This window comes from Brassica napus, chromosome C6 (assembly GCF_020379485.1).
Source record: "Brassica napus cultivar Da-Ae chromosome C6, Da-Ae, whole genome shotgun sequence".
Classification (NCBI taxonomy): domain Eukaryota; kingdom Viridiplantae; phylum Streptophyta; class Magnoliopsida; order Brassicales; family Brassicaceae; genus Brassica; species Brassica napus.
Genome location: NC_063449.1, coordinates 31,202,801 through 31,229,046, shown reverse-complemented (window position 1 = coordinate 31,229,046; position 26,246 = coordinate 31,202,801). Strand labels below are relative to the sequence as shown.

Genomic DNA, 26,246 nt, shown 5'->3' with positions numbered 1-26,246 from the left:
GTAATTATTTAAATTAAAAATTTTACTAATACCAATATACTAAAATTCTAATATCATACCACATATTTTCCATTTTTCATTTATTAACATATATTCTTCTAACCAACTATGTAATCATTAAAATATTTGATTTAAAAAAATAGAAAAATCTGTATCTTTATATTCTTATATATGTAAACATGGATGTTAAATCTAAACTTAAAACCTAAAGCAAATTTTATTAAAAACAAAAGTTCTTCTCCACAACGTCATATGGAAGATGATTCATTGCAAGCTTTTTAATAATGATATAAAAGATATTACTAATGATGTTGGTTTTTTTTATTTTAGTTAACTTTCATTTGTTTTAATTCTTATATATTTTGTGATTTTTTAAAGGTTTTTGTTTCAGTTTTATATTGAATTTAGTTCGCATAGTTTATGTTTACATAATTTATGCCTAACTAAGAAGAACTTAAATAAACTGATCCAAAAAATAAATCCAACCAAATGGAATACAAACCGAACCGAATATAAACCGAACCAAACACAAACCGAACCAAACCAAACTAACTATGATTTATTTCGATTGGAAAAATACTAGAACCGAACTAAACAAACCGAACCAAACCCGAACTGAACCGAGAAAATAACCGAAGTGCTCACCCCTAATTAATGGTGCTTGAAAATTATGTGAATCACTTAGTTAAAAATTACACACTATTTCTTTTTTGATTGTGGGATTTGTGAAATCTATGCCTCATGGATTGATAGTAATACAGTTGGTTTACTAGATTTTGATCCGCGTTTTAAAAGCGCGAAACATTATACTTTGTAAAAATATAATAAAAGTTCATCAAATGCTTTGTTAAAAATGATAAAATGGTAGATCTACCTTATTTAAATCCGTCACATTTTCGACGAAAACATATACGTCTCGACCGTTTGAACCCATTTACTTTTAAGTTTTCAATAATATTATCTATTTAGATTCATGAAATTGTATTGATCATATATTTAGACCGGTTTGGGTTTATTTTGAGTGACCAAAATCATTTAATTTTTAGAAAAATATATGTGTATTGTATTTTTCTTAATAAATGTTTAGTTCCATTCTAAAAATTGAAAACAATGTTTAGATTTTTTATTTTGAAAAAATAGAAAATTAAATCAGTCTAATTCATGTATAAAAATCTTAATATGTACGATTGTCATGCTTAGTGGGTTCAAAATAATGTAAATTTAGTTAAAAACCATAAAAGAAAAGTTAGTAAAAAAATTAATACACTTGGAAATTTACATTGTGAAAGTGAACCGGTCTCCACATAGATCAAACGAAATCAAATAATTATTCACAATAATTTATAACCTAGATTTGAGAATATTCAATAAATTTAAAATTAGATATGATTATATATATGTTAATTATAAAATCATTTTTGTTAAGTATTAAGTTGAAAGATTGCAATCTTTTAAATTGGCTAAAAATTAGGTAATTTAATATAATACCTATGATTTATAAGGAAACTCATATTCATCATGTTTTTTGTAAATTCATATATTAAAATTAATTATATTTATGAGTGGAAAAAATGACATTAGATATAAATATAATGAAAATTCAAGGACAGAATCCAAAAAAATTAAAATAGGATCCTGATTTAATAGTATAGATGTAATCTTAAAGACTAAATGGATGATGTTGAATCATTCTGATTAAGTAGCTGCATAAGACACATCTCGACTTTACATGGTGAGATAGAAAGATTGCGCAATAATTTTAAAAATGTAAACTTGATCTATATTTCCAGAATCAGAAATGTCAATGAAATTCATTAGCAAATAAAATTAGGATGAAAAGAGTATTTTTCTATGTAAATCAGATATGATTGAATAGAGTTATTTTTTCAAAACAACATTTCTACTAAAATTTGGTGCAGCAGCTATTTGGACTGTAATGTAAATATGCTAATAATAATACAATCCATTTTGAGCAAACCCCCTCTGCTTCTAAAGTCTCAGGCTTTCTAGGGTTTTAGCCTAACGAGTGAGTGAAGAGACAGACGAACAATCGCCATCATCTCTGGAGACCCCCAGGTTACGATCGATTCTCTCAATCTTCGATTCGCTTCACATGACCCAATAGTCTCCATCTCTACATCCTCTTCGATGCTCCGTCTAAGAACCGCGAAATCAATCCCCAGAAATGTCATCTCCACGCTTCATCGGAGCACCACCGTCTCCGCCGAGACTCCATTGCTTCCTCCATCTCCACAAAGCCCTAGCTTAGCCGCCAATCTTCACTCCCCCAGCATCAGATTACTGCGTAGCTTCACGGTCTGCTCTGTTTCAAGAAACACCGTAACTAATCAAAGTCCGAGTCTTTTTAGGAGATTCTGTAGCGACGAGAGCGGAACCAGCTGGACCGAGGAGGTAGAGTATCTAGACGAGTCTGGTAGTGTGATACACAGTGGTAAAGGGATAAGATCCGTTGAGCCAGGGGTTGACGATCATGTCATGGTCGGTGGGTTGAAGAAGCCTCTGATGAACGCTTCCGCTGTTGCCAAGATCGTTGAGGTTGTGCAGAGGTGGAAATGGGGGCCTGAGCTGGAGACTCATCTGGACAAGCTCCAGTTTTTGCCCAACATGGTTCATGTTAAGCAGTCGTTGAAGATCGTTGAGGATGTTGACGCGGGGTTGAGTTTGTTCAGGTGGGTTAAGAAGCAGCCTTGGTACGTTCCTTGTGACGAGTGTTATGTGGTTTTGTTCGATGGGTTGAACAAGGGGAAGGATTTCGAAGGGATTCAGAAGCTGTTCGAGGAGATGGTTCAAGACTCCGGGAGGAGTCATCATCATCACTCGCTTGGTGCTTATAACCAAGTGATTCAGTATTTGGCTAAAGCTGAGAAGCTGGAGGTTGCTTTCTGTTGTTTCAAGAAGGCTCAGGATTGTGGGTGCAAGATCGATACGCAGACGTATAATAATCTGATGATGTTGTTTCTGAACAAGGGCTTGCCTTACAAGGCGTTTGAGATTTATGAGAGCATGGAGAAGACTGATTCTTTGTTGGATGGGTCGACTTATGAGCTGATCATTCCTAGCTTGGCTAAATCCGGGCGTCTTGATGCAGCTTTCAAGCTTTTTCAGCAGATGAAGGAGAGGAAGCTCCGGCCAAGCTTTAGTGTGTTTGCTTCGCTTGTTGATTCAATGGGGAAAGCTGGTAGGTTAGACACGTCGATGAAGGTTTACATGGAGATGCAGGGCTATGGTCATAGGCCATCAGCAACTATGTTTGTTTCCTTGATTGATTCATACGCTAAAGCAGGGAAGCTTGACACTGCTCTTAGGCTTTGGGACGAGATGAAGAGTTCAGGTTTCAGACCTAACTTTGGATTGTACACAATGATCATTGAATCTCATGCTAAATCAGGAAAGCTTGAAGTAGCAATGTCGGTGTTCAAAGACATGGAGAAAGCTGGGTTTTTACCCACACCGTCTACATATTCGTGTCTGTTAGAGATGCACGCTGGCTCTGGGCAAGTAGACTCTGCAATGAAGATCTATAACTCCATGACTAATGCTGGCTTAAGGCCTGGCCTGAGCAGTTACATCTCTCTCCTTACACTCCTGGCCAACAAAAGACTTGTTGATGTTGCAGGGAAGATACTACTCGAGATGAAAGCGATGGGGTACTCTGTAGACGTCTGCGCTAGCGATGTTCTGATGATATACATCAAAGATGCCTCTGTTGATCTCGCTTTGAAGTGGCTGAGGTTCATGGGCTCTTCAGGGATCAAAACAAACAACTTCATCATCAGGCAGTTGTTCGAATCATGCATGAAGAATGGCTTATACGATTCAGCTAGGCCTTTGCTCGAGACGCTCGTGCATTCATCTGGGAAAGTAGACTTGGTGCTATACACTTCGATTCTCGCTCATCTCGTCCGTTGCCAAGACGAAGATAAAGAGAGACAGTTAATGTCGATCCTCAGCACTACCAAACACAAAGCTCACGCCTTTATGTGCGGTCTCTTCACAGGTCCGGAACAGAGGAAACAACCGGTTCTGACGTTTGTGAGAGAGTTTTACCAAGGGATTGATTACGAGCTCGAAGAAGGAGCTGCTAGATACTTTGTCAACGTCCTTCTCAACTACCTTGTCTTAATGGGTCAGATAAACCGAGCTCGGTGTGTCTGGAAAGTGGCCTACGAGAACAAACTCTTCCCAAAAGCCATCGTCTTCGACCAACACATCGCTTGGTCTCTCGACGTGAGAAACTTGTCGGTTGGAGCAGCGCTTATAGCAGTGGTTCACACTCTCCACAGGTTCAGAAAACGAATGCTTTACTACGGTGTAGTCCCGAGGCGTATTAAGCTAGTGACGGGGCCGACGTTGAAGATTGTAATTGCTCAGATGCTGAGCTCGGTTGAGTCGCCTTTTGAGGTCAGCAAAGTGGTGTTGAGGGCACCAGGAGATTCGGTGATGGAATGGTTCAAGAAACCGATCGTGCAACAGTTTCTTCTGAACGAGATACCGTCACGGGCTGATATATTGATGCATAAGCTGAATGTGATGTTCCCAAGCTCTGCTCCTGAGCTTAGATCTATGTTTCCTCCCAAACCAATCATGTCTTCAAAGTCATTTTAAAGACAACAAAAGCCACGACACTCGTTCCTCTAGTTGTGCTATGCTTCGTATCTGCCATTGTCAATACTTGTCTGAAAATGTAATGGAAATTATATTTTACGGTAGTATTAATCAGTGAAATTTTTTTATAGTTTAGATTTATTATTCTGTTATAAATTATGAGAAATATTGAATAGAGATTTTATAACCGATAGTTATATCTGTTAATTTAGTAATTTGATCGAGATACGAATTTTGGGAAAAAAAATATTGTAAATGAAACCATGAAACAAATATAATCGTCAGTTGTAAAAGTGTGCGGGAATATTTTTTACGATTATATTAAAATAAAACCAGTTCTAAAAATATGATTAACAGACCGAAGTTATGGGAGAGACTTTCTCGGATTGGAACTCATAGAAAAGAAGCGTGGTGCATGTTAGGAGACTTCAACGACATAAGGAACAATGATGAGAAAATTGGAGGGCCGAGACACAGTGAGAAATCTTTTCAACCCTTCAACGACATGATCTCTGTGTGTGAAATGGTGGAACTTCAATCATCAGGAAACAACCTAACTTGGGGAGGTTTGAGATGGTTGAAGTGGATTCAAAGTAGATTGGATAGATGCTTTGGAAACAAGAAATGGATGAAGCTCTTTCCGGCATCGAATCAGATCTTCTTGGATAAAAGAGGTTCCGACCATAGGCCAGTTCTTGTTAAGCTACTCACTTCTGCTGACTCGTATAGGGGTAGCTTCAAGTTTGATGGAAGGTTTCTTAACAAACCAGGGGTGAAAGAGGAAATCAAAAAGGCCTGGCTTACACCTTTTTTGGTGCGACAGTTTCAGATAAATTGAAGATTTGTCGCAATCTCTGAGTAGGTGGAAGAAGAAAGTGAATATGAACTCCAGGGATAAGATAACGCAACTTCAAATAGCGTTAGAAGCAGAACAGTCTAAAAGCTTTCCTTCTGGAGTAAGGGTTAACTTTCTTAAAGCTGAGTTGATCAATGCCTACAAAGAGGAAGAGAAGTATTGGCGTCAGAAGTGTAAAGATAAATGGGCCACGAAGGGAGATCTCAACACAAGATACTATCACGCATCTGTCAAAGCTGGTAGAGCAAGAAAGAGAATTGACAAACTGTTGGATGAGAAAGGTCAGATGCAATTCTCAGAGGCAGCTAAGGCACAGGTAGCAACAGATTATTTCAATAGACTGTTCAAAGCGGAGAGTGATGGCAACTTTGATCAGCTCTTCGAAGGATATGTTGGAAAGGTTTCTGCCGCGATGAACGAAATGCTGACAAGAGAAGTTTCGAATGAAGAAGTAAGAGACGCGGTTTTTGCGATTAACCCAGTCAGTGCACCAGGACCGGATGGTATGTCGGGCTTATTCTTTCAGAAGTATTGGACTATCATTGGCAATCAAGTCACAGAAGAAGTGATGAATTTCTTTGTGCATGGAACCTTCCCAAGAGAATGGAACTATACACATTTGTGCTTGTTGCCTAAGGTGATAGATCCGGTCCTCATGTCTGATCTGCGTCCCATCAGTCTCTGCTCTGTCCTTTACAAAATCATATCAAAGATTATGGTGGGAATGATGAAGCCACTACTTCCTGATCTAGTCTCCCCAACTCAATCGGCGTTCGTGGAAGAGAGGTTGATTACAGATAACATCTTGATTGCTCACGAGATGGTACACGCATTGAGGACGAATGAGAAGATTGCTTCGCATTTTATGGCCATAAAATCAGACATGTCTAAGGCTTACGACAGAGTAGAATGGAGTTACTTGCGAGCTCTCCTCAGGGCAATGGGATTTGTGGAGTCTTGGGTTGATAGAGTGATGTTCTGCGTTTCCTCGGTTACCTTCTCGACGCTGATCAATAACCAGGCGTTTGGGTGTATCAGGCCAGAAAGAGGGCTTAGGCAAGGCGATCCTTTGTCGCCGTTTCTCTTCATTCTATGTACGGAAGGTTTGATTCATATGATGGAGATGGCGGTGAGGGACGAGAAGATCGATGGTATCAGATTTACAGATGAAGGGCCAATGATTCATCACTTGCTCTTTGCAGATGATAGCCTGCTGATTTGCAGAGCGGAGGTTGTACAAGCTGAAGAGATGATGAGAATTCTAAAGGTTTATGAAAGAGCTACAGGTCAGCAAGTTAGCATTGTTAAATCGGCTATCACCTTTGGGGCTAAAGTTCCGGAAATCATAAAAGAAACCATAAGAGGAGTCACTGGTATCCAGAAGGAAGGAGGGTCAGGGTCCTATTTGGGGTTACCGGAATGTTTCAGTGGATCAAAGACTGAGATGCTGGCGTATATATATGATAGACTCAAGGATCGTCTATCGGGGTGGTTCATCAAACAGTTATCTTTGGGTGGTAAGGAGATCTTGATCAAGGCAGTGGCAATGGCGATGCCTATCTATGCCATGTCGTGTTTCAAATTGACCAAGACTTCGTGTGAGAACCTGACTAAAGCGATGGCTGATTTTTGGTGGAATGCGCTTGAGCATAAGAGGAAGATGCATTGGCTAAGTTGGTCGAAATTATCTCTTGCAAAAGATCAAGGAGGATTGGGGTTTAAGGATCTTCAAAGCTTCAATCAAGCTCTATTGGCAAAGCAAGCGTGGCGTATTCTTAATGATCCAGATTCTTTGCTTGCGAGAGTCTTCAAGAGCCGATATTTTCCAAACAAGCAGTTCTTAGAGGCGAAAAATGGCTCTCGGCCGTCTTATGCATGGCGCAGCATTCAGTTTGGGAAGGAATTATTGGTTATGGGTCTGAAGAAAAAGATTGGAAATGGTAAGTCTGTGGCTGTGTGGGTTGATGCTTGGATTGAAGGTGATGTGCTAAGGAGACCGTTAATGAAGAACATATTTGTAGATCTTCTTTTGAGTGTTGATAAGCTAATCGATCAAGATAACAGATGTTGGAATCTTAATACTCTACATGATCTGTTCTATGAGGAAGATGTAACTAGAATCTTAGCAATGAAGCCGGTCTTTGAAGTGGATGATTACTGGGTTTGGCAACACAACAAGCATGGTGGTTACTCGGTCAAGTCTGGTTATTGGTTGAAAAATAGAGTGACAAAGAGTGAGGAGATAAAGGAAGCTGAAGCCTTACCTTCGTTGAATGGATTGAAAGCGGCAGCGTGGAAACTTAAGGCTCCTCCCAAGATAAAAAATTTCTTTTGGCGTGCTCTGAGTAATGCGATTTCTGCAGGGGAGATATTGGTTAAGAGGGGAATTAAAATGGATCCATGTTGTCAGGCTTGTGGATTCCAAGGTGAGTCGATAAACCACATTCTATTCACCTGTCCCATTGCTCGTCAGGTATGGGCTCTTGCGAATGTACCGGTTCCAGAACAGGGATTTGACTGGATCTCCCATTACTCCAACTTTCACTACCTCTTCTCCTTAGAGTCCAACAAGACGATGCCTCAAAGGGTGATTAATGTTATGCCTTGGTTGATTTGGTTCCTTTGGAAAAATAGGAACAATCTTTTGTTTGAAGGTAAACAATCCAATTTGATAGAGATGATTGGAAAAACTTTTGAGGAATCTGAGTTATGGAGTTTAGCTCAGACGCATGAACAGAGGTTAGAAGAGGTTCAAAGGAAGGGAGCATTGGAAGTGCAGAAAAAGTGGTCTCCTCCTCCCAGAGGTTGGGTGAAGTGCAATATTGGAGTAGGTTGGTCAAAACATATCCAGGTGGGAGGTGGGGCTTGGGTGATAAGAGATCATAAAGGTAAAGTATTATTACACAGCAGAAGAGCCTTTTATTTGATAAAGAATCTACATGAGGCCAAATTGAAAGCGCTTGTATGGGCCATTGAGTGTATAGCTGATCACCACCTTGATCGAGTGATATTTGCTATAGACGATGGCGATCTAACTCAGATGATCTTAAGACCGAAGGCTTGACCAAATTTCAAAGGAGAAATTGGGTTGATTAAGGAAAAGTTGGTTAGAATAGAATGGTGGAGATTGGTGAAAGAATGCAGGGATAACAACAGAGGAGCTTTCCTCATTGCTCAAAGTGTAGCTAAAGGAGGATGTCTCAGTTCATATGTAGCAACTGGAGGTCCAAAATGGCTACATGAGTTCTTCGAGAGTGAGGAAAGGCTTTCCTCTGGTTAGTTCTCTGCAATAGGTTTTTGGGAATTTTTGGTTGGTTTGGGTTTCAGGTTTGGGTGTTTGTGTTTATAAGGCTTTCGACTTAATGAAGGAGTTGTTGTTATAGGTTTCGGTGTTCTGTGTGGTGTCTAAATGTCTGTCCTGATGTAATACTTTTGGAACTATTCTGGTTCATGAATATAATCTAACAGATGAAAAAAAAAATATGATTAACCTGCACTAAAACTGGTACGTTTTCATCCTGGGTGGGAATTAATATGTCGGTGTATCCAAACATCTTTCACGAGTTAAAAGGCGAGAAGAGATCTCACTTCCCTTCACTCTCTCTCTGCAACTTCGAGATCAAGTTAAAGGGTCAGATTCCTTAACCTTCCTCCTCTTACTGCGTTATCGAATCAGAGTTCTCCAATTTCTTGAAATTGATTCCGATTTGTTTCGAACAGTTGCAGCTTTTTTAGCTTTCCGAAAAGAATGGCGGCAACATCACCACTCTACAACCAGCTTAAGGTTTTGTGAATCTCTCGCCCCTTTTTTCGCTTTTAAGAATTTCGAATGTGAGATTGAGTCTGATTTTGAGTGTGTATTAATCAGGATGCTGAACCATTCTTCTTGTTGGCTGGTCCAAATGTGATCGAATCCGAGGAGCATATTCTTCGAATGGCGAAGCACATCAAACACATTGCCACAAAGTATGATTCTTTCTACTTTTGCATTACCAACTGAAGCTCTTTTGTGTTCTGTTTCTAACATCATTACCTTCGTGTTGATCTCACATAATATTAGCTTATTTACATCTTCAACATTGTGGTTTCCTTTCTCAAGTTACTTACCTCTCTTTATGTGTGTTTGTGTGAATGGCGTAGAGTTGGGTTGCCACTGGTCTTCAAGTCAAGTTTTGATAAGGCTAACAGAACTTCTTCAAAGTCCTTCCGAGGTCCTGGCATGGCTGAGGGTCTCAAGGTGTCTTTCTTCTCTTTGCTTTTCATCTCTAAGTATAGATAATTAAGATGTTAGGACTTGTTGGACCTATAGATCGAATTGTTGCCAGCAGCTGCATTACCTTTCACTTATGATGCATTGCTACCATTTAGCTGAACAATAAGTATAAATGATTAGTATGTTAGGACTTTTCATTTGAAAAACCTTCACCTAGTTTCGAAACTGCTGCAGTAATCTTAGTTGCAAGTAGCTCTGCATTACTTTTCTCTTATGATGCTACCGTTTACTAGAACAATAAGTTGCATTATTTATTTATTTTTTTTGTTAAGACACTGATGGTTACATTTATGATTCTCCAACGCAGATTCTTGAGAAGGTGAAAGTAGCATATGACTTACCAATTGTAACTGATGTTCATGAGGCGTATCAGGTATATAACTGAACGTATTTCACCTCATATAATTGAGTTTCCGCAAGTCTTTGGTACCTTCTGATGCTTTTTTTTTTTTGTTTTATTTAGTGTGAAGAAGTTGGCAAGGTTGCTGATATAATTCAGATACCAGCATTCTTATGTCGCCAGGCAAGACTCTAAACTGTTTATTCTTCAAGGCTCCTGTTTTGTAGCTTTCGAACTTCCAATCTTGGATATATTTCTATTATCTGGTTTATGATTTAAGCTGTTGATTACAATTCCAGACAGATCTTCTGGTTGCGGCAGCTCAAACCGGAAAAATTATCAATATTAAGAAAGGACAGTTCTGTGCTCCTTCTGTGAGTTGTTTCTTCTTTACGCTTTTCCGAGCTGGTAATAAACTTTTCTAGGAATATTTTCATGACTGTATTCTCTATATAATGAACTCTAAGGTCATGGAAAATTCGGCTGAGAAGATCAGGCTGGCTGGGAATCCGAATGTGATGGTTTGTGAAAGAGGAACCATGTTTGGATACAGTAAGTTATCATCTCTTGTTCAGATATTGAATGTAGGTAGCAGGCTTGAGGATGTTGTTTGAGTCCATGTAATTTAGCAGTGTAAATAAACTAGAGATTCTCAAATGTCATGGCAGTAATTTGAGACTTATAAAATTGGTTCCCCTTATAAAATGGTGCTGAAACTATTTTTTGGTCAGTCTTTCCAATTGTCTGACTGACTCTTGCTTGGTTTTTTATTATCAGATGATTTGATAGTAGATCCACGAAACTTTGAATGGATGAGGGAAGCTAATTGTCCTGTTGTATGTAAACCTTGCTTCAGCTTTTTTTTTTCACATCGTGTATTGTGGTTAATATTGCACATCATTCAGTAAATAATTTAACGTACTCAGTTTGACCAAATTTTTTTTTTTAACGTACTCGTTTAAATTACTGGTGTCAGGTTGCTGATATAACCCATGCACTACAACAACCTGCAGGCAAAAAGGTATGGTACTTTCTGAAAACAACTATTTTCATTTAGAAGCCAATGATATTATATATACTTGGAACGCAAAAACAATACATTCTTTTGCAGTTGGAAGGTGGTGGTGTTGCTAGTGGAGGCCTTCGCGAGTTAATACCCTGCATTGCTAGAACAGCGGTAGCAGTTGGTGTCGATGGAATTTTCATGGAGGTAGGATTAATTGTTTGATACTACTTAGGAACACCACATACTTTTAGACAGTTTATCAGCTTCATTGGTTATGGTCATATAATCCTGGATTCTATGGTTGAATTTGATTATGATCAGGTTCATGATGATCCTCTAAGTGCTCCAGTTGATGGTCCAACTCAATGGGTGAGTTTTGTGTCCTTACTAATAGCATGAATTCATTCTAACTTCAACAGCAAAAGTATCCCTCCCGTTCTTGAGAATGATATGAATATTCTTGTGTGTTTTTTTGTTGTTGTTCAAAGCCTTTGCGTCATTTAGAAGAACTCCTAGAGGAGCTCATCGCGATTGCTGTAAGTCTTTTATTGCTTTATCGTTCCATGTATTGTTTACAAAATCTGTCTTCCTATACACCATCAGCGATGGCAAAATCTTGATTCTTAAATTTCTTGGCAGAGGGTCACAAAAGGAAAGCAGCGGTTCCAAATCGATCTCACACCTTACCGCGACTAGGATTGTAAGGTGAGTGTCCCAAATGGGCGTATATTATATGACTCTTCTCATAGCCACACGAAACTGTTATGAATCTTGGAGACTAGTTGACCAAAGAATGTGAACTTTGACAACGCAAGCATGATAATGCATCATCTATCATCACCGTTGTAACATAGATGGCCTCTGATTTGTATTTTTGTTTTTGTTATGTTTTTATGTCTGAAACTTTTAGGTCTCCTCCTCGGACATATGGGTCCACGGCAAATCCTGGAGACCTCATTACGGTTGCTACCTCTCCCTAAAGGATATCTATCATCTACATGAGCAAAGAATGTTGTTCCCTTTTTGATTGCTCCAAACTTTGAACATATATTTATGTTTTTATTCAAAAGTTGTTCAGATTAAGAGTGTTATTATAACATATAATAACTATAATGAATTCTGTTTACATTCGATAGGCAAAGTTGTACAAGCTCATGGGTTAAACAGGTTTGCTTCCCTAAGTCAACCACTTCTACATATGCCTGCACATTGTATGTATTTTATCTTCAGTGCAACAGTTTATATACATATACGTGACTGTGATCCAATCAATGGAACTATGAACATATAACAAAACGGTCTTGCACAAGGATTTGCTCTTGTTGCTTGTCTAGTGTCCTTTGCACAGATTGATAGAACTCAATCCAAGAAGACGAGTATGAAGAGCCAAACATGAATGTTGGATTGGGACTTGCAGTGACCAAATCTAAAACAGAAATGGCAGGTCTGAGCTGGTGAGGGAAGTTGAAAGCCAAGTTATCAACTTTGTGCTCATAGATTTTGCCATTACGGTCCAGTTTATAGCGAGAAGTTCCCTGAAACTCTCCTTTGGCCTCCCATGGAACTCTAGGTATACCTTTGAGATTCCACCTGATGAGAATCATGTTCTCTGATGGTTGCCAAACCCTGAAGATCTCAAGTGAGATATCTCTGAAGAGAATCTTGCCATGAAACCTGAGTGCCCAGAAGATCAGTTTGTAGTTCTCAATCCCAGAGAAAGTGTTCACTGGATCCACCAGTGTTATATCATCCCTGAGACACAACAGCAAAGAAGAATCTCAGATGCTATAGTTCTAGTCTTCTAGATATCTCATGGAAAGGTTTCTCCTTTACTCATTTAGGGAACGAAGGATTGATTGAATGATTAGTAAGATGAGAAAGAGACCTGTAAATGTCGTAATTGAGATCTTTGGAGAAGAGCAAAGGCAAATCTTCACGAAGGGTGCGTATAGCTAAACCGAGATTGATGTAGAACTCATCTTTTCCCTGCTGCTGGTGCTTATCTTGCTCACTCGGCATGGTCTTAACCTGCGCGCCTGGAGCAGGAGGAGCCTGGACAGGAAGAGATAGAAGAGAGAGACTACCTTCTTCGAACTCGTAGCTATTGGAAGAAGAAGATGATGATATGGATAGAGAATGGGTTGAAATGGGCTTCTCTTTGAGGGATTTTCCAGTTTGAAGAAGGAATGAAGGAGAGAGATTCGGGAGAAGAAACGCCATAGCTAGCTGAGCCTTCTATTGTCTGTACTTTTTTCACGGCGAAGAATCAGACAGACAGGGGGAAGAGGATGATGCACGAAGTGCTTTGGTGGAAGATAAACAGCTGTTCGTATTTTGAGTGGTAACCAAACCTTAGCCCTGTTTTGTCTTTTTCTTTTTCTTTCCGTCAAGATTTTATTTAAACAGCCCGGAGCCCGAAAGTTACAAAGCCGAAACCCAGCCCTACTAAGCATAAAACCCAAAAACCAAATGGCAACATAATAAACTAAAAGGGCCTGAGGTCCAAACCGATAGAAACCGAGCAACTGCTTGTAGGCCCACGCGTCAAGGAGGCCGGACACGTGTTCAGATCTCCACCATCTCGTCCCTCCCGCCCCGACCTGACCGTCACCGCTTCTAGAGCAATACCACCGAAACCCTCGTTTCATCGGAGCTCGTATTACTGGAGAGCCTCCATCGAATCATCTTCGAGATCTCATCCCGAGCCTCCCAAACATTCTCCCCATAAAGTTGAAACCCACAAACCATCTCTCTTCATTCACGCTTTGTCTTCACTTCGGAGAGCTTCATCGATCAATTCGAGATCTCCTCCAACAGATCAGAGCCGCGAACCACAGGAACCATGAACCAAAAACCACATCCGATCCAGATTCGGGAACAAACCCTAACCCACGAAAAGATTGAAACACCTAAAGCCGGCGACGCAAGACTATGAAAACCTTCACCCCCGGAGTCAAAATCCGGCGACGGTGGAGCTGAAGAAACTCCCACCTCCCGAAGACAAGGGCCGGCGGCGACAGAGCTGTATAAGCCTCCATCACCCGGAATCGAAACTTAATCTGACAAGCCGACTTCACCACGCCAAAATCCTCCACACGACCGCGTCGTTACTCCAGCCGCATAGCCACCATTGATGTTGGTTCACTCCCCGAGTTGACGACGACGGTTGGGAACTGGACCAGAGCTCAGACAAAGCGGTCAGGGAAAGGAGGCGAAGCAGAAGCAGTGGAAATGCATCTTAACAGAAGTACGGAGGGCTCCGGCGACGACACGCTCGCTCACGCGCCGGCTGTACGCCGAATCCAAAAGTAGATCTACTTTCTCTCTCTCTCTGAAACATTCTCAAAGACACAAGGCCACTTCTTTTTCTGCTCTGTTTTGTCTTTTTCTTTCTTCTGACTTCTTAATTATCTATTTATTTATTTATAATAAAGCTCTGATACGAACAAATTAAAAAAAAAAAAAAAAAACCGTAAAATTGTATAAACTAATTTAGGCATTGTAACCCCAATTGATGTAATCTCTTCATATACCTAGGCTAACAATATCTTTAGTGTATACATACAAAAACATTCGATATTTTTGCAATTTTAATAACAAAAACAATTTGTTCAAATTTTAAATTTTAAAACTAAAATATGATTACAATACCAGTCAAAACATGATAAGGCTTAGGGAATAATTTTTTCAATGTGCCGGAGTCCGTAACGAAAAATGAGTAACCAGAAAAAAGCCCAAAGAGCATACACTAGTAAATTTCGGTTTAGTAGAATCTACGCTGTTAAAAGCCAATGTTATGCTGCTAGTTTTGGTGTTTAGATTTTTAACCTTTTTACTTTCGTCTACTAATTATTCTGTTAAATGGAAGCCAGTTAATTATAAAAATCGATTTCAAGTTTTCAACTATCTAGTTTTTCATAACAATCCAACATCTTAATATATGGATTTTCATCAACGAATGTTCAAGATAATGGTAACGTTTTCAAGTCCATGTTGTCTGTCAAATCGTTCCATGGTTCAAGACTAAAGTCATGGGACTAAATCGAGTCTTCCAGGGCAAGTACAAAGTTGTAAAACAGATACAATATTAATTAGGGACAGAGATTTAGGAACATTGATCGTATTGGCCAAAACACATTTTGAAGCCAATAATTAAATCTTTGAACCAAAGTCAATATCGGCAACGTACAGCGCTTTATCCACTATCAAGAAGTGAATCAGAGACTCTAAATTGTTGCCTGTAACGAGCTACCAAAACCAAACGCAATATTATTTGAACCAATAGGTCAGCAGAATCATAGGTATGTGAGGCCTTTTGAATGCACATGATCTATTTAAACTAGATCACGTACAAGAATATCAGCCACATTCAGTTTTGGCAACAAACAGCGCTTAATACACTATCGGTAATAAAAAGTGCACCAGCGACTCTAAAATGTTGCCTTTCGGTGAAAAACACAAGGATAAACACTTTCAAAACAAACCAAGACAAAACAGAGCAGATCTCATCAAAAGCAAAACTATAAGCTCAGGTTATAAAAAAGAAGTATGCATCAACGAGCTGTGAATCTCTCAAAGTTTGATGGTAATCTTTTCTCATCATCCTTGCCTAACATTCAATTTTTTTTTAAAGAAAAGAGAACTTGTAAACATAAGAGTAATAGATCTATAGCCTCAGAACATAGAGGATAAAACTCATCAAGGAGAAATCTCTCAGATGGTACGGACAATCTCAAACATCACAGGCCACACAATACTAACACCATAAACTAGCCAAACCTAAAGAAAAAAAAGAAGAAGAAGGCACTGTAAATGGATAAACGCTCTTAGCGTGATGGGTGTATCAAAGGAAAAGGCTGCTTATATAGCTAAAATTCTAGGTTAGAAGAAACCCTAAGCAAGTAGGTCAAAATACTAACATTGGGCCTCTATCATTTTCAACGCCCACACCAAGGGACTATAAGTGATAGGGTTCTTATAATTAATTGGGCTTACGAAATACACTGCAACAACCTTTATTAAGCCTGTAAGATGTTCAAGTACATTTAAATAGCCCAAAATATTGGACTCATGTAATTTTACAAGTTGCAAATTTAATGGGCGATAATATTGGGCTCACAGTATTTTTATTTTTATTTTGTGCCTGGTAAGGATTTGAAACCACATGCTAACTTTAAAAGTTTTCATACAATTGTTGTTTATGCTTAGCCATGGCGTCCGAGTGTACGATTCGGTTTCTGGAAGCACAAATTTAGTCTCATTCGGATGCTAAAAAAGTTTGGTTTGGATTTATTCGGGCTTGGTTCGGATATAGTAACACTTTGGAAACCTGGTTGAACCATTTTAAAATCGGGTTCGGTTCTAAATCGGTGATACATATTTAAATTTACAAACTTAAAAATTTTAAACAATTTGTTAACAAATATTTGGTGGTATAAAATTGTTAAAAAGAGAGAAATATAAACAAGTTAAAACTAATAACTAACAACTCTATAAATATAACAAACATCATTTAAACTTGCAAAATAATTTTTGAAAAAAAAAATAATTTTAATCAAACTTTAGATGCAATTGTCAAAACAAAAAAAATCTCAATATTTGACTAATTATCAAAAATATACATTAAACTAAAATTGTAGTTAAACTTTCATGTTATGAATAATTATTATAGCACTTATTTACGATTGAATTTGTGTTTAATATGAAGTTTTTTAGGCAGATACTCTCTTTAGATTCGGATAAAACTCAAAACCCAAAATACCATAGAACAAGAACAAGAGCCATTCGAATAGCATGTCGGGTTCACATTGGATTTACCATTTATTGGTTTTTGGGTTTGTTTGTTTGCTCACCACTACTTATACTACGCCTGAGATTTATTATCCGAGATCCGGATTCGATCTGAAATCCGCTCTGGATCCGTTCTGAAAATAGGATATTCGGGGTGCCCGGATCCGAATCCGGATAGTAAAATCTTGGATCCGTCCAATCCGAATCCGGATATCTTAATTTTTAGGTCCAGATATCCGGATCCGTATTTTTAAAACACATTAAATTTTTAAATTTCATTAATATTTATACATGAATTAATCTTATAATATTATATTTTAGCTTTTACAATATTATAGACATATATAAATATATTTATAAATATTTAATTTATGTATTATATTAAAAAAAATTAGTATTTTTTTAAAAAAAAATGTTATTTTTAATTATTTTTATGGATCCGGATACGGATATCCGCGGATAATAGAATATCGGGACGAATATCCGAAATCCGGATATCCGGAAACCACGAATCCGGATCCGGATATCAAATTCACGGATCCGACAGATCCGGATCCGGGTACCCTGAATTTCCCGGATATCTTGATCCGTCCGAGGCCTAACTTATACTACAGATAAGCTAAGTTTGGTAAAGCACAACAGATATATTATCCCCTTATTGATAGATGAAACTCGCATGTTTGTCTTTTAGACCAAATCTATATTGGTTTACGTAGTTGTAGATACGGAAACAGAACCAAAAATAAGGATCTACCACCTAACAGAACCAAACCAATTTAAACTTGGTTTTGTAGCAGGCAAACACAAAATGTAGAAAGTCTCAAGCTTCTGGAAGAACCGAGTTGTGTGTTTAGCTAGCGGCTGGCTGCTACCAAAGCCATGTGCTCTATAAGGTCAAGCACTCGGTTGCTGCAAGTAAAATTGGGAGACTAACTGTAAGTGTTTGAGATCTAGTTGAAATATCTGATTGAGATGAGAAACGAGAACTGTACCTGTAACCCCATTCGTTGTCGTACCAAGAGACAAGTTTCACAAAGGACTTGCTCAATCCAATCCCGGCATTGGCGTCAAAGATACTTGACCTGTTATAACCAAAATCGTGATCATCACACTGGTCAGTGAAACCAAAAAGCAAGATTCAGATGGCTCTGAGGAAAAGAAGAGAGACCAACCTTGAATCACCCACGAAATCATTGGAGACGACATCTTCATCTGTATACCCTAGAATGCCTTTCAAAGGACCTTCTGAGGCAAACCTGTTAGAGGTTTACATCAAACCATGAGAGGTTTGCACGAATTGTACATTAAACTCAGGAAACAATAATATTGTGACAAGAAAGCATACTTAATGGCCGCTTTAACATCTTCATAAGAGGCACCTTTCTCAAGTCGACAAGTTAAATCCACAACGGAAACATTTGGTGTTGGTACACGGAATGCCATTCCCGTAAGTTTCCCGTTCAGTTCTGGCAGAACTTTACCTACAGCCTACATCGACCAGAAAATCACTGCTCAGATATGTTTCCAGAATTAGGATAACTACATGGTTATGTGTACCTTTGCGGCACCGGTTGAGCTAGGAATGATGTTTTGACTAGCTCCTCGACCTCCTCTCCAGTCTTTCATTGATGGCCCATCAACAGTCTTCTGAGTAGCTGAATATGAAAAGAAAAGTCAACCAACAAACATATGTTAGTGTTATCAGATTCGTAATGTACAGTGATGTAGAGCAGGAGAGCAAAGAATTATAGACCAGTGGTTGCGTGGACAGTTGTCATCAAGCCTTCAAGAATACCAAATTCCTCATGCACCACCTGACAAAAACAGTTAAGTTGACTTAGCGGGTCTCTTAGCAATGAAGGACTTATGGGTAAAAAACGAGGGAGAAGATCATGGTGTCACATTACCAACCTTGGCAAGAGGTGCAAGACAATTGGTGGTACAACTTGCATTGGAGACAATATCCATGTTTGGTTGGTATGTCTTCTCATTAACTCCAACAACAAACATGGGTGCATCAGCTGAAGGGGCAGAAATTATCACTTTCTTTGCACCACCCTGCAAAACCAATGAAATATCAAGCAAAAACATGTCATTTTTCAAACAAGGGTTATGTGAGTTAAATGTTATCAAAAGTTATGAGGTCAACGTATGTTTGTATGAAAAATGCACCTTCAAATGGGACGCAGCCTTTGAGAAGGTAGTGAATACGCCTGAAGACTCGACAACGTAATCAGCTCCAAGATCAGCCCAAGGGATCTCAGCTGGATCTCTGAGAAAAAAAGTTACAAAAAGATGTTATGTTCTAAACTGAGATAGCGTGTTCTCTGATCTGCAGAAAACAACATGCCACTTTGAAGCGATACCTCTTGCTGACAACGTTGACCTTTTTCCCATTGATCTCCAAAGTAGAATCATCAACGACATTGATGGTTCCCTTGAAATTTCCGTGAGTAGAATCATATCTCAACATGTAAGCCTGTAAAAATAGGGGATAGGAGATCCACATCAAACTAAAACCCAGAGTCCCAGACACATGTTCATCCGAAAGGACGACTCAACATATGATGCATCTTTCAAAGTTTTCTCATACTATACCGGATTCAAGCAAGCAAGCAAGCAAGCAAGAGAGCAACTCAGATTAAGAACAGAGCATTAATAGCGTCTCAAGATATAGCCTGATAGAAAAACCAGCAAGAAGACATGCTTACCATGTACTTGGCATCAATGAAAGGGTCATTAACTGCTACAACCTCAATATCATCCCTGGATGTTGCAATGCGGAGGACCAACCTTCCAATCCGACCAAAACCTGTCGTAGAAAAATGGAGCTTCTATAAGAAATGAAAAAGTTTGGGGGGCCTTTAAACTGATGATTTGGGAGGCATCAATCACTTACCGTTGATCCCAACCTTAGTCTTTCCGGTGCTACTTGACCCTACTCAAGCCAAACAAATCAAAATCACCAATAAGCAGAAGCAACAAACAAATAAACTGAAGCAAGTTTTTTTCGTAATTACTTTGAACGGCAGGTGGCACTTGAGTAGCAGTAGCCTTGATGGGCTGCACAGCTCTTGCACTGCATCTTCTGTACATTTAAACATATAAAAAAAACACTTGAAAATTAAAAAACTGCATTAAGACAAAATGACATGACTCGTTACAGAGTTTTTGGCACAGAACTGTAGAGACGAAGATGGCCCAGTAGCAATCGCGGCACCAGAAAAGCTGCGGCTAAATCCAAGACTTGAAGAAGACACCTGAGTTTGTATGAGACCAAAAAAAAAAAAAAAAAGATTCAAATCAAATTAAAACAACTCAAAAATCGAGTATATAACTTTTACTTAGTTCCGAGATACTTGTTAAAATCTAAACCATCTGAGCTCATTACACATACTGAAAGATCAACAAATAAAATTCCAAAACCACAGGCCATTTCAACATACGATAACTAACGTAAGATCAAAAACGAGAGTAACTTCGTCACCATTACGCTGAGAAACTCATAACAGAATTATATAAACAATATATCACATGAAACGACTTCTTTCGCAGAAGTAACGAAAGACAGATCAAAGCACGACCTAAGCTAAAGCGAAATCGAATCGAGCAGAATCAGAATCGAAGCTGAACATAGATAAACTAGTATCATCAGTAAGATTCAAAAACGTCGTGACTCTAACCTTGGAATGATCACACGACGGCGACGAGAAAAAGTCACCGCGAGGAGCAGCAGCGGTGGCGGCGGATCTGAGGAGAGAAGAGGAAGCCATTGGAGAAATGAAGAGATCTCTTGTTGCCTCGACTGGTCAAAAAACCCTAATAACAGCTTCGATGGCTTCTTGGAGCAGGTGTAGAGCCAAAACCCAAATATAAATAAAAAACGTGGAGAATCCAAATTGTTCGCAGTGTTTCCCCTTTTTCCTTATTTAAAATTAAAGGAATTGCACTCTTTTCGTCTACTCAACGGAGCGAATAAATATTTTAATGCGCCAACGACTGACTACTGTGAAGAGACGACACTCTGTTGCTTGCTAATGGGTTGCGAATCTGGTGCGGCCCACCTTATTAAAAACACATATACAGATATGATTCGTCCGTCTCCTCTGATATTTGAAGATCTTTTGTCGCTTTAGCCCTTGGTGATGCCACGTCAGACGGATCTGGGCCGGGGTTTCTAAACACCCTTCCAGCTCCTTCTTGTCAACTTTTCAAAACTGACAATGCACCGTATTTCTCACCAACATCGTATATCTGATAAATAATGGAGAATCAAAAGAGGGAACAAATCAGCTGGTGGATACGGAGCGGATATCCGAAATTTTTTCACTATCCGTGATCCGCTCTGCTCCGTACAAATACCTACATTTTTTATCCTATCCGATTCGTGATATTTTAAATACTCGAAAATTCGGATATTCGTTGATATTTCAACTATTTGCGGATTATCTGTTCCGCTTCGTAAAAAAATTAAAATTAATAATTATCACATAGTAAAAAATAAAAAAAATCTAAAAATAATATAAAAATAATAGTATTTATTACAAAATAGAATATTTAATTTTAAAACACTAATAACTAAAATAATAAATTTAATAAATAAAAATATTATAAACTTTACATAAATATAATAATTATATAGTTTATATATATATAATTATTTAGATATCTATTATTATAAAGAAGAGTTTACTCTCTCCTGGTGATGTCACGTCAGATTCCACGTCAGAAAGTGACACGTGTCCCATTTTATATTTGGGCTTTATGTAGAATTTATTTGTTTTTGTATGTATGGGCTAGGAAAATGGTGGGCTGCGGTTGATTTAATACATGCCCATAACCTGAATAAGAAAACCCTACCTTCTGGCGTTGTCCTCTCCTTCTTCGTTGTGCAGAGACTTTTCATCTTCATTTGTGGCATTAAAACACATCCATTTGTTTCTTCTTCGTGATTATTCTCCATTACTTCAGTCACCACGATGTAGCCTTAAATGCATGCTTTGATTAGGAGTCGGTGAACCTGAGCGTATAAATATATAGGCCAGCTTTCTTTCTCCTACTATCATCTTATCAATCTATTTAAACAGCAAAACAATTTTTTTTGAGATATAGCTAACTTCCAAGTTTGATTGGCTATAGTTGATGAGCCGTATTTAGATCTCTCTTACCATTAGTCAAGTTTTTAAGTCTGATATGTTTTCTTCAGATATGTTGTAGAGAATTGTAATATCAAGAAGCTTTCATCAGTAACTGTTTAGGAGTGTTCGTGTATTAATTTCATCTTCATGGTGAAGGACCTCTACTGCCTCTGTTCAAATTTCCTACCGAGATAGGCAAGCGGAGGGAGATATGTTCTGAAAGTATTCCGAAAATATCTTTGTATTTCTCTTTCAAAAACACTTGAATCCACTTTGGTTAACATTTAATAGTAATCTTTGTTATTTCTCATTAAATTTAATGTTATTTTTTTTTAACTTGCAAGTGAATATATTGTTTGAGATTTGGTGTGCATATTGTTAAGGATAGCAAGCATAAGCTCTTCAACGTTTAATTTTCCAGTTCATTTTATGTCTAGGAAAAGGTTCTACAAATCAGTTAATTACATATTACAGTCTGCTTAAGATGCTGAAAAGAAATTCTTAGCAATGTCGTCTCCATAGTGACTATGATTCCTAGAACTTCCCTCATGAGTTTGTCTTATGCTTCCTTGATTTTCTCTGTGGTGTGTTAGGTGTGATGCAAAGATGGTGATGGGGAGTTTAAGAGGGAAGAAGATGTTCGTCAGTGATTCTTTGAAACCGAAGAATGTATGTCTCCTTTTATGTTTCTTAGTTCACAAATCCCAGAAAGTTCAAAATCCAAACACATGTTTGGTTCCTTCACCCTCTTCTCTCTCAAGGTAACTTTTCATATTTGGGCATCCATTGAAGTAGCTCTGCATAACGTTCCTGCTAGGATACTGCTCAATCAATTCTATGTAGGATTACAATGCAACGATTGAGTTCTATTAGTCACCATTTCTTCTACAATCAAATTGAGATAATGATATTGTTCATATAGTATTAGATCAGATTACGAGGAAAGACTCCATCAGTAAACAGGGTAGGCACTGGCCAGACGTTGACATAGTTGTGTTCAGCACATACTTTTGGTGGAGAACTAACTTCAAGATGAAGATCGTGTATGTTTTTAATCATGAAGTTAAAAACTTTGCTCCAAACAGTTTTGTAATGTTTCAAACCTTTATAACTTGATGCATATAATATATATCAAAATACATTTGTTGTACACTCTTTTATTAGTTTTGCCTTTTTTTTTTTTGACGTCGAAAGGATATTCTATTACTCAAGCTAGAGGTGGTCTGGGTAACCAGACCATTAGTTTTGCTTTTAAAAGAAGGTATTTGCAATTTCAAATGTTATAAATGTTTTATGCCACTGACGTAATGGTTGAAAAACCTCTATACATATGTCATTTTAAAATAACACCCAACTTCTATATATAGTCAATGGCAGTACATATCTCCAAGTTATATTATAGACTAAATTTTTTCTCTTTTAAAATATAGGAAACAGATTTTTTTTAGCCTACAAGCAAATGTTGTAGAGCAAGTATGCATTATGCAAAAGAATACATATATTTAAAATCCATATGCAAAAACATAAAAGTTGTTATAGGCCACTTTCTAACACATGCAGACTCCACTATGAATAAGAATTAAAAAAACAATATTGTCATCAAACTTTATCACAAATCCACATTTGTACATCTATAATTATGAGTTGGACAATTAGTTAATTTGAGACAATACCAAAGCAAGAATAATCGAAAAATAAAAATGCTGACACAACCACGATATAGCTTAGTTTATCCATTGTTCAAAAAAAAAACACTACAAGAAAACATGTAATTACCGACTGCAAAAATAGTCACAAATCAGTCGTAACACATGTGTTTGCGCCTATTTTGCGACTGAATCGCATAGTCGGAATACCACGCGTCGCTAAAACAATTAGTCGTTAATCGGTTGCTATTTTGCGACTGACTAACGACTGATTTAAGATTACTGTTATTAGTCGCAAAAAAGTCACAATTCAGTCGCAAAATATTACGACTGATATGCAACTAACTACTATTTCGTTTACGACTACTCCACGGCTGTTCTTAAGTTGTTATATAGTCGATGTCGTAGTCGTTTTTCAGTCACAAAATCAATTAATATATTTTTAAAAAAATATATTTTTTCTTATTATTTAATCAATTAAAAAATTTTGATTAATCAATTAAAACACAAAAATATGGTTTGCAATTGAATTGATTTACAATTGAAATCGGTTTACAATGAACAAAACAGAAAAATAATTAAATCTAACTAAAAAAAATTAGATCTAGGGTTCTTCACGCCATTTACGGTGGGGCTTCTTCACAGCCATTGACGGCGGGTCTCCGGAGCTTGAACAGAGGAGACAAGCTTGAACGGTGAAGAGCCTGAGCCCGAGACGAGAAGACAGACGGTGAGCTTGTGAAGAGGTGAGGAGAGGTGGGAAGAGCTTTACCGTAGACAACGGTGGTCGTCGTCGTCTTTATGTAGCTTACGCCTCCACTGTATCTCTGTAGCTTCCGTCATCTCTGTGTAGATTTCGTTGTCTCTATGTACCTTCCGTCGTCGTCTATTAATAGCTTGAGCAGAAGTGAGGAGAAGGATTGAGTATAAGCGAGGTGGAAATGAACAGCTTGAGCTTGAAGACGAACACCGGCTTCGGTGCAGAAAGAAGAAAGAAATAAAGAACAGAGGAGATAGAGCTGAGATGGAGAAACAGAGAAGAGAGGACGAAAGAGAGGACAATGAGTTCTAAGTTGAAGATGAAAGAGGAAGAAGATTGATTTACTCGTGGAAAGGAAGAGATATATGAGAGAGATGTAGACCATTGGATTAAGAATAATCAAAGGTGGAGATTAAAAGATTGGTTATCCTCGCCAATTGGTACTCAACCAATAGAAAATAAAAGGATGGATTGGTTTTTGTTTCAGAAGAAAAGAAACACACAAACAAAATAAATGAATCTAGACCATTAGATTTAAGCAATTTAAGATAATCAACGATTGAGATAGTATCCCTTAATTAGTGTATTGACCAATATAAAAAGAGAAGAAATTTTTTTTTAAGAGAAGAGATTATTGATTATATTTGTGTAGGGTTTGAAGTTTTGGAGTTTTGACTTGAAAAATATATTTTTATAGGTCTTAGTTTTAACTTAAGATTAAGTGTATAAATAGTAGATACATTTTGGTTAATTTTTTTTAAGTTTGTGATTTTATGTTTGGAGTTTTGATTAAAAGTTATGATACAGGGTTTGAGGGTTAAATTTAAAGTTTGGAATAGTATAGTTGAAACTAATAAAATTTTCTTCTCCATTTATATACAGTTTGTTTAGAAATTTTCTAAATTTAAAGTATTAGATATCAAATTTAACATTTGTAAAATATATGTTTAAGATTTGGTGTTCAAATTTTAAGATAGAGTTGTTTGGGTTTAGATTTGGGTATAAGGTAAATTATAAAAAAAAAAGCCTAAGATTAATTTATAGTATTTGGAGTTTAATTTTAAATTTAATGTATATAGCATATACGAGATTTATATTTTGATTATATCATTTGAAAAGTATTTAAAGTTTAAATTTAATTTAAATGATAAGATTGAAAAGATTAGATTTTATAATGTTACATGCAGGTTTAAATTTGGGGTTTAGGGTATAGATGTTAAGATAAGAGTTTAGGGTATAGGTATGCATTCGCAAAACAGTCGCTAATTTTACGACTGTTTTGCGACTACCTACTGTGATCGACATCTACAGTCATAAAACAGTCGCAAAATTAGCGACTGTTTTGCGATTACGTATTCTATACCTTATGTGGAGTATGTAGTCGCAAATCAGTCGTTATTTTACGACTGTTGTACGACTACAGTTGCCGACAACATTAAATGGTCGCACAACAGTCGCTAATTACCAACTGATTTGCGACTGATTTGTTTAGTCGCACATTAGCGACTGATTTACTAACATATTTTAGTCACAAATCAGTCTCAAAACAGTCGCAATCCAGTCGCAATATTTTGCGACTGCACGATCAGTCGCAACATGCAGTCGGTAAATTCATGTTTTCTTGTAGTGAAAGCTCTGTTTATCCACTGCGACAAAAGAGAAATGTGTTCTTAAAGTTTCTTCATATTTCTGCTTTCATTATATTTAGTTTGCGTGTCAAATAAAGGTGTTTACAATACGAACAATGGGAGGTGAAGGGAATACAAAAACAAAAGCTTTTTTAAAACATTTTGATGCAAGTATCATTCAGT

The 26,246-nt window shown here is 37.6% G+C and overlaps 4 protein-coding genes and 2 non-coding genes across 6 annotated transcripts; 2 read left to right on the top strand and 4 right to left on the bottom strand.

Moving 5' to 3' along the window:
* Window positions 1–1,945: 1,945 nt before the first annotated feature.
* Window positions 1,946–4,753, top strand: LOC106353405 (pentatricopeptide repeat-containing protein At1g79490, mitochondrial). Its single transcript, XM_013793160.3, has one exon. The coding sequence runs from the start codon at window positions 2,149–2,151 to the stop codon at window positions 4,624–4,626; it is 2,478 nt and encodes an 825-aa protein (XP_013648614.2). The 5' UTR covers window positions 1,946–2,148; the 3' UTR covers window positions 4,627–4,753.
* Window positions 4,754–8,962: 4,209 nt separating this feature from the next.
* Window positions 8,963–12,234, top strand: LOC106406109 (2-dehydro-3-deoxyphosphooctonate aldolase 1). Its single transcript, XM_013846702.3, has 15 exons — window positions 8,963–9,113; window positions 9,203–9,266; window positions 9,351–9,448; window positions 9,623–9,719; window positions 10,063–10,128; window positions 10,219–10,278; window positions 10,395–10,469; window positions 10,563–10,647; window positions 10,873–10,931; window positions 11,072–11,116; window positions 11,207–11,305; window positions 11,423–11,470; window positions 11,590–11,637; window positions 11,741–11,806; window positions 12,012–12,234. Exons 2-14 carry the CDS (start codon window positions 9,231–9,233, stop codon window positions 11,795–11,797), a joined length of 873 nt encoding a protein of 290 aa, XP_013702156.1. The 5' UTR covers window positions 8,963–9,113; window positions 9,203–9,230; the 3' UTR covers window positions 11,798–11,806; window positions 12,012–12,234.
* BNAC06G19800D lies at window positions 12,175–13,578 on the bottom strand. The gene is made up of 2 exons (XM_013846703.3): window positions 12,987–13,578; window positions 12,175–12,853 (listed from the first exon to the last, which is right to left on the bottom strand). The coding sequence occupies exons 1-2, from the start codon at window positions 13,319–13,321 to the stop codon at window positions 12,379–12,381; spliced, it is 810 nt and encodes a 269-aa protein (XP_013702157.1). The 5' UTR covers window positions 13,322–13,578; the 3' UTR covers window positions 12,175–12,378.
* A 2,047-nt stretch (window positions 13,579–15,625) lies between these two features.
* LOC125589504 lies at window positions 15,626–15,712 on the bottom strand. The gene has a single exon (XR_007325689.1). It is a non-coding gene; the product is annotated as a small nucleolar RNA snoR116 (small nucleolar RNA).
* Window positions 15,713–15,770: 58 nt separating this feature from the next.
* On the bottom strand, window positions 15,771–15,849 carry LOC125589506. Its single transcript, XR_007325690.1, has one exon. It is a non-coding gene; the product is annotated as a small nucleolar RNA snoR117 (small nucleolar RNA).
* A 1,666-nt stretch (window positions 15,850–17,515) lies between these two features.
* On the bottom strand, window positions 17,516–20,892 carry LOC106406867 (glyceraldehyde-3-phosphate dehydrogenase GAPCP1, chloroplastic). Its single transcript, XM_013847606.2, has 14 exons — window positions 20,575–20,892; window positions 20,075–20,151; window positions 19,912–19,979; window positions 19,791–19,829; window positions 19,603–19,703; window positions 19,258–19,370; window positions 19,064–19,163; window positions 18,803–18,949; window positions 18,645–18,705; window positions 18,449–18,546; window positions 18,237–18,379; window positions 18,064–18,147; window positions 17,884–17,973; window positions 17,516–17,800 (listed from the first exon to the last, which is right to left on the bottom strand). The coding sequence occupies exons 1-14, from the start codon at window positions 20,662–20,664 to the stop codon at window positions 17,746–17,748; spliced, it is 1,266 nt and encodes a 421-aa protein (XP_013703060.2). The 5' UTR covers window positions 20,665–20,892; the 3' UTR covers window positions 17,516–17,745.
* Between the last annotated feature and the right edge of the window lie 5,354 nt (window positions 20,893–26,246).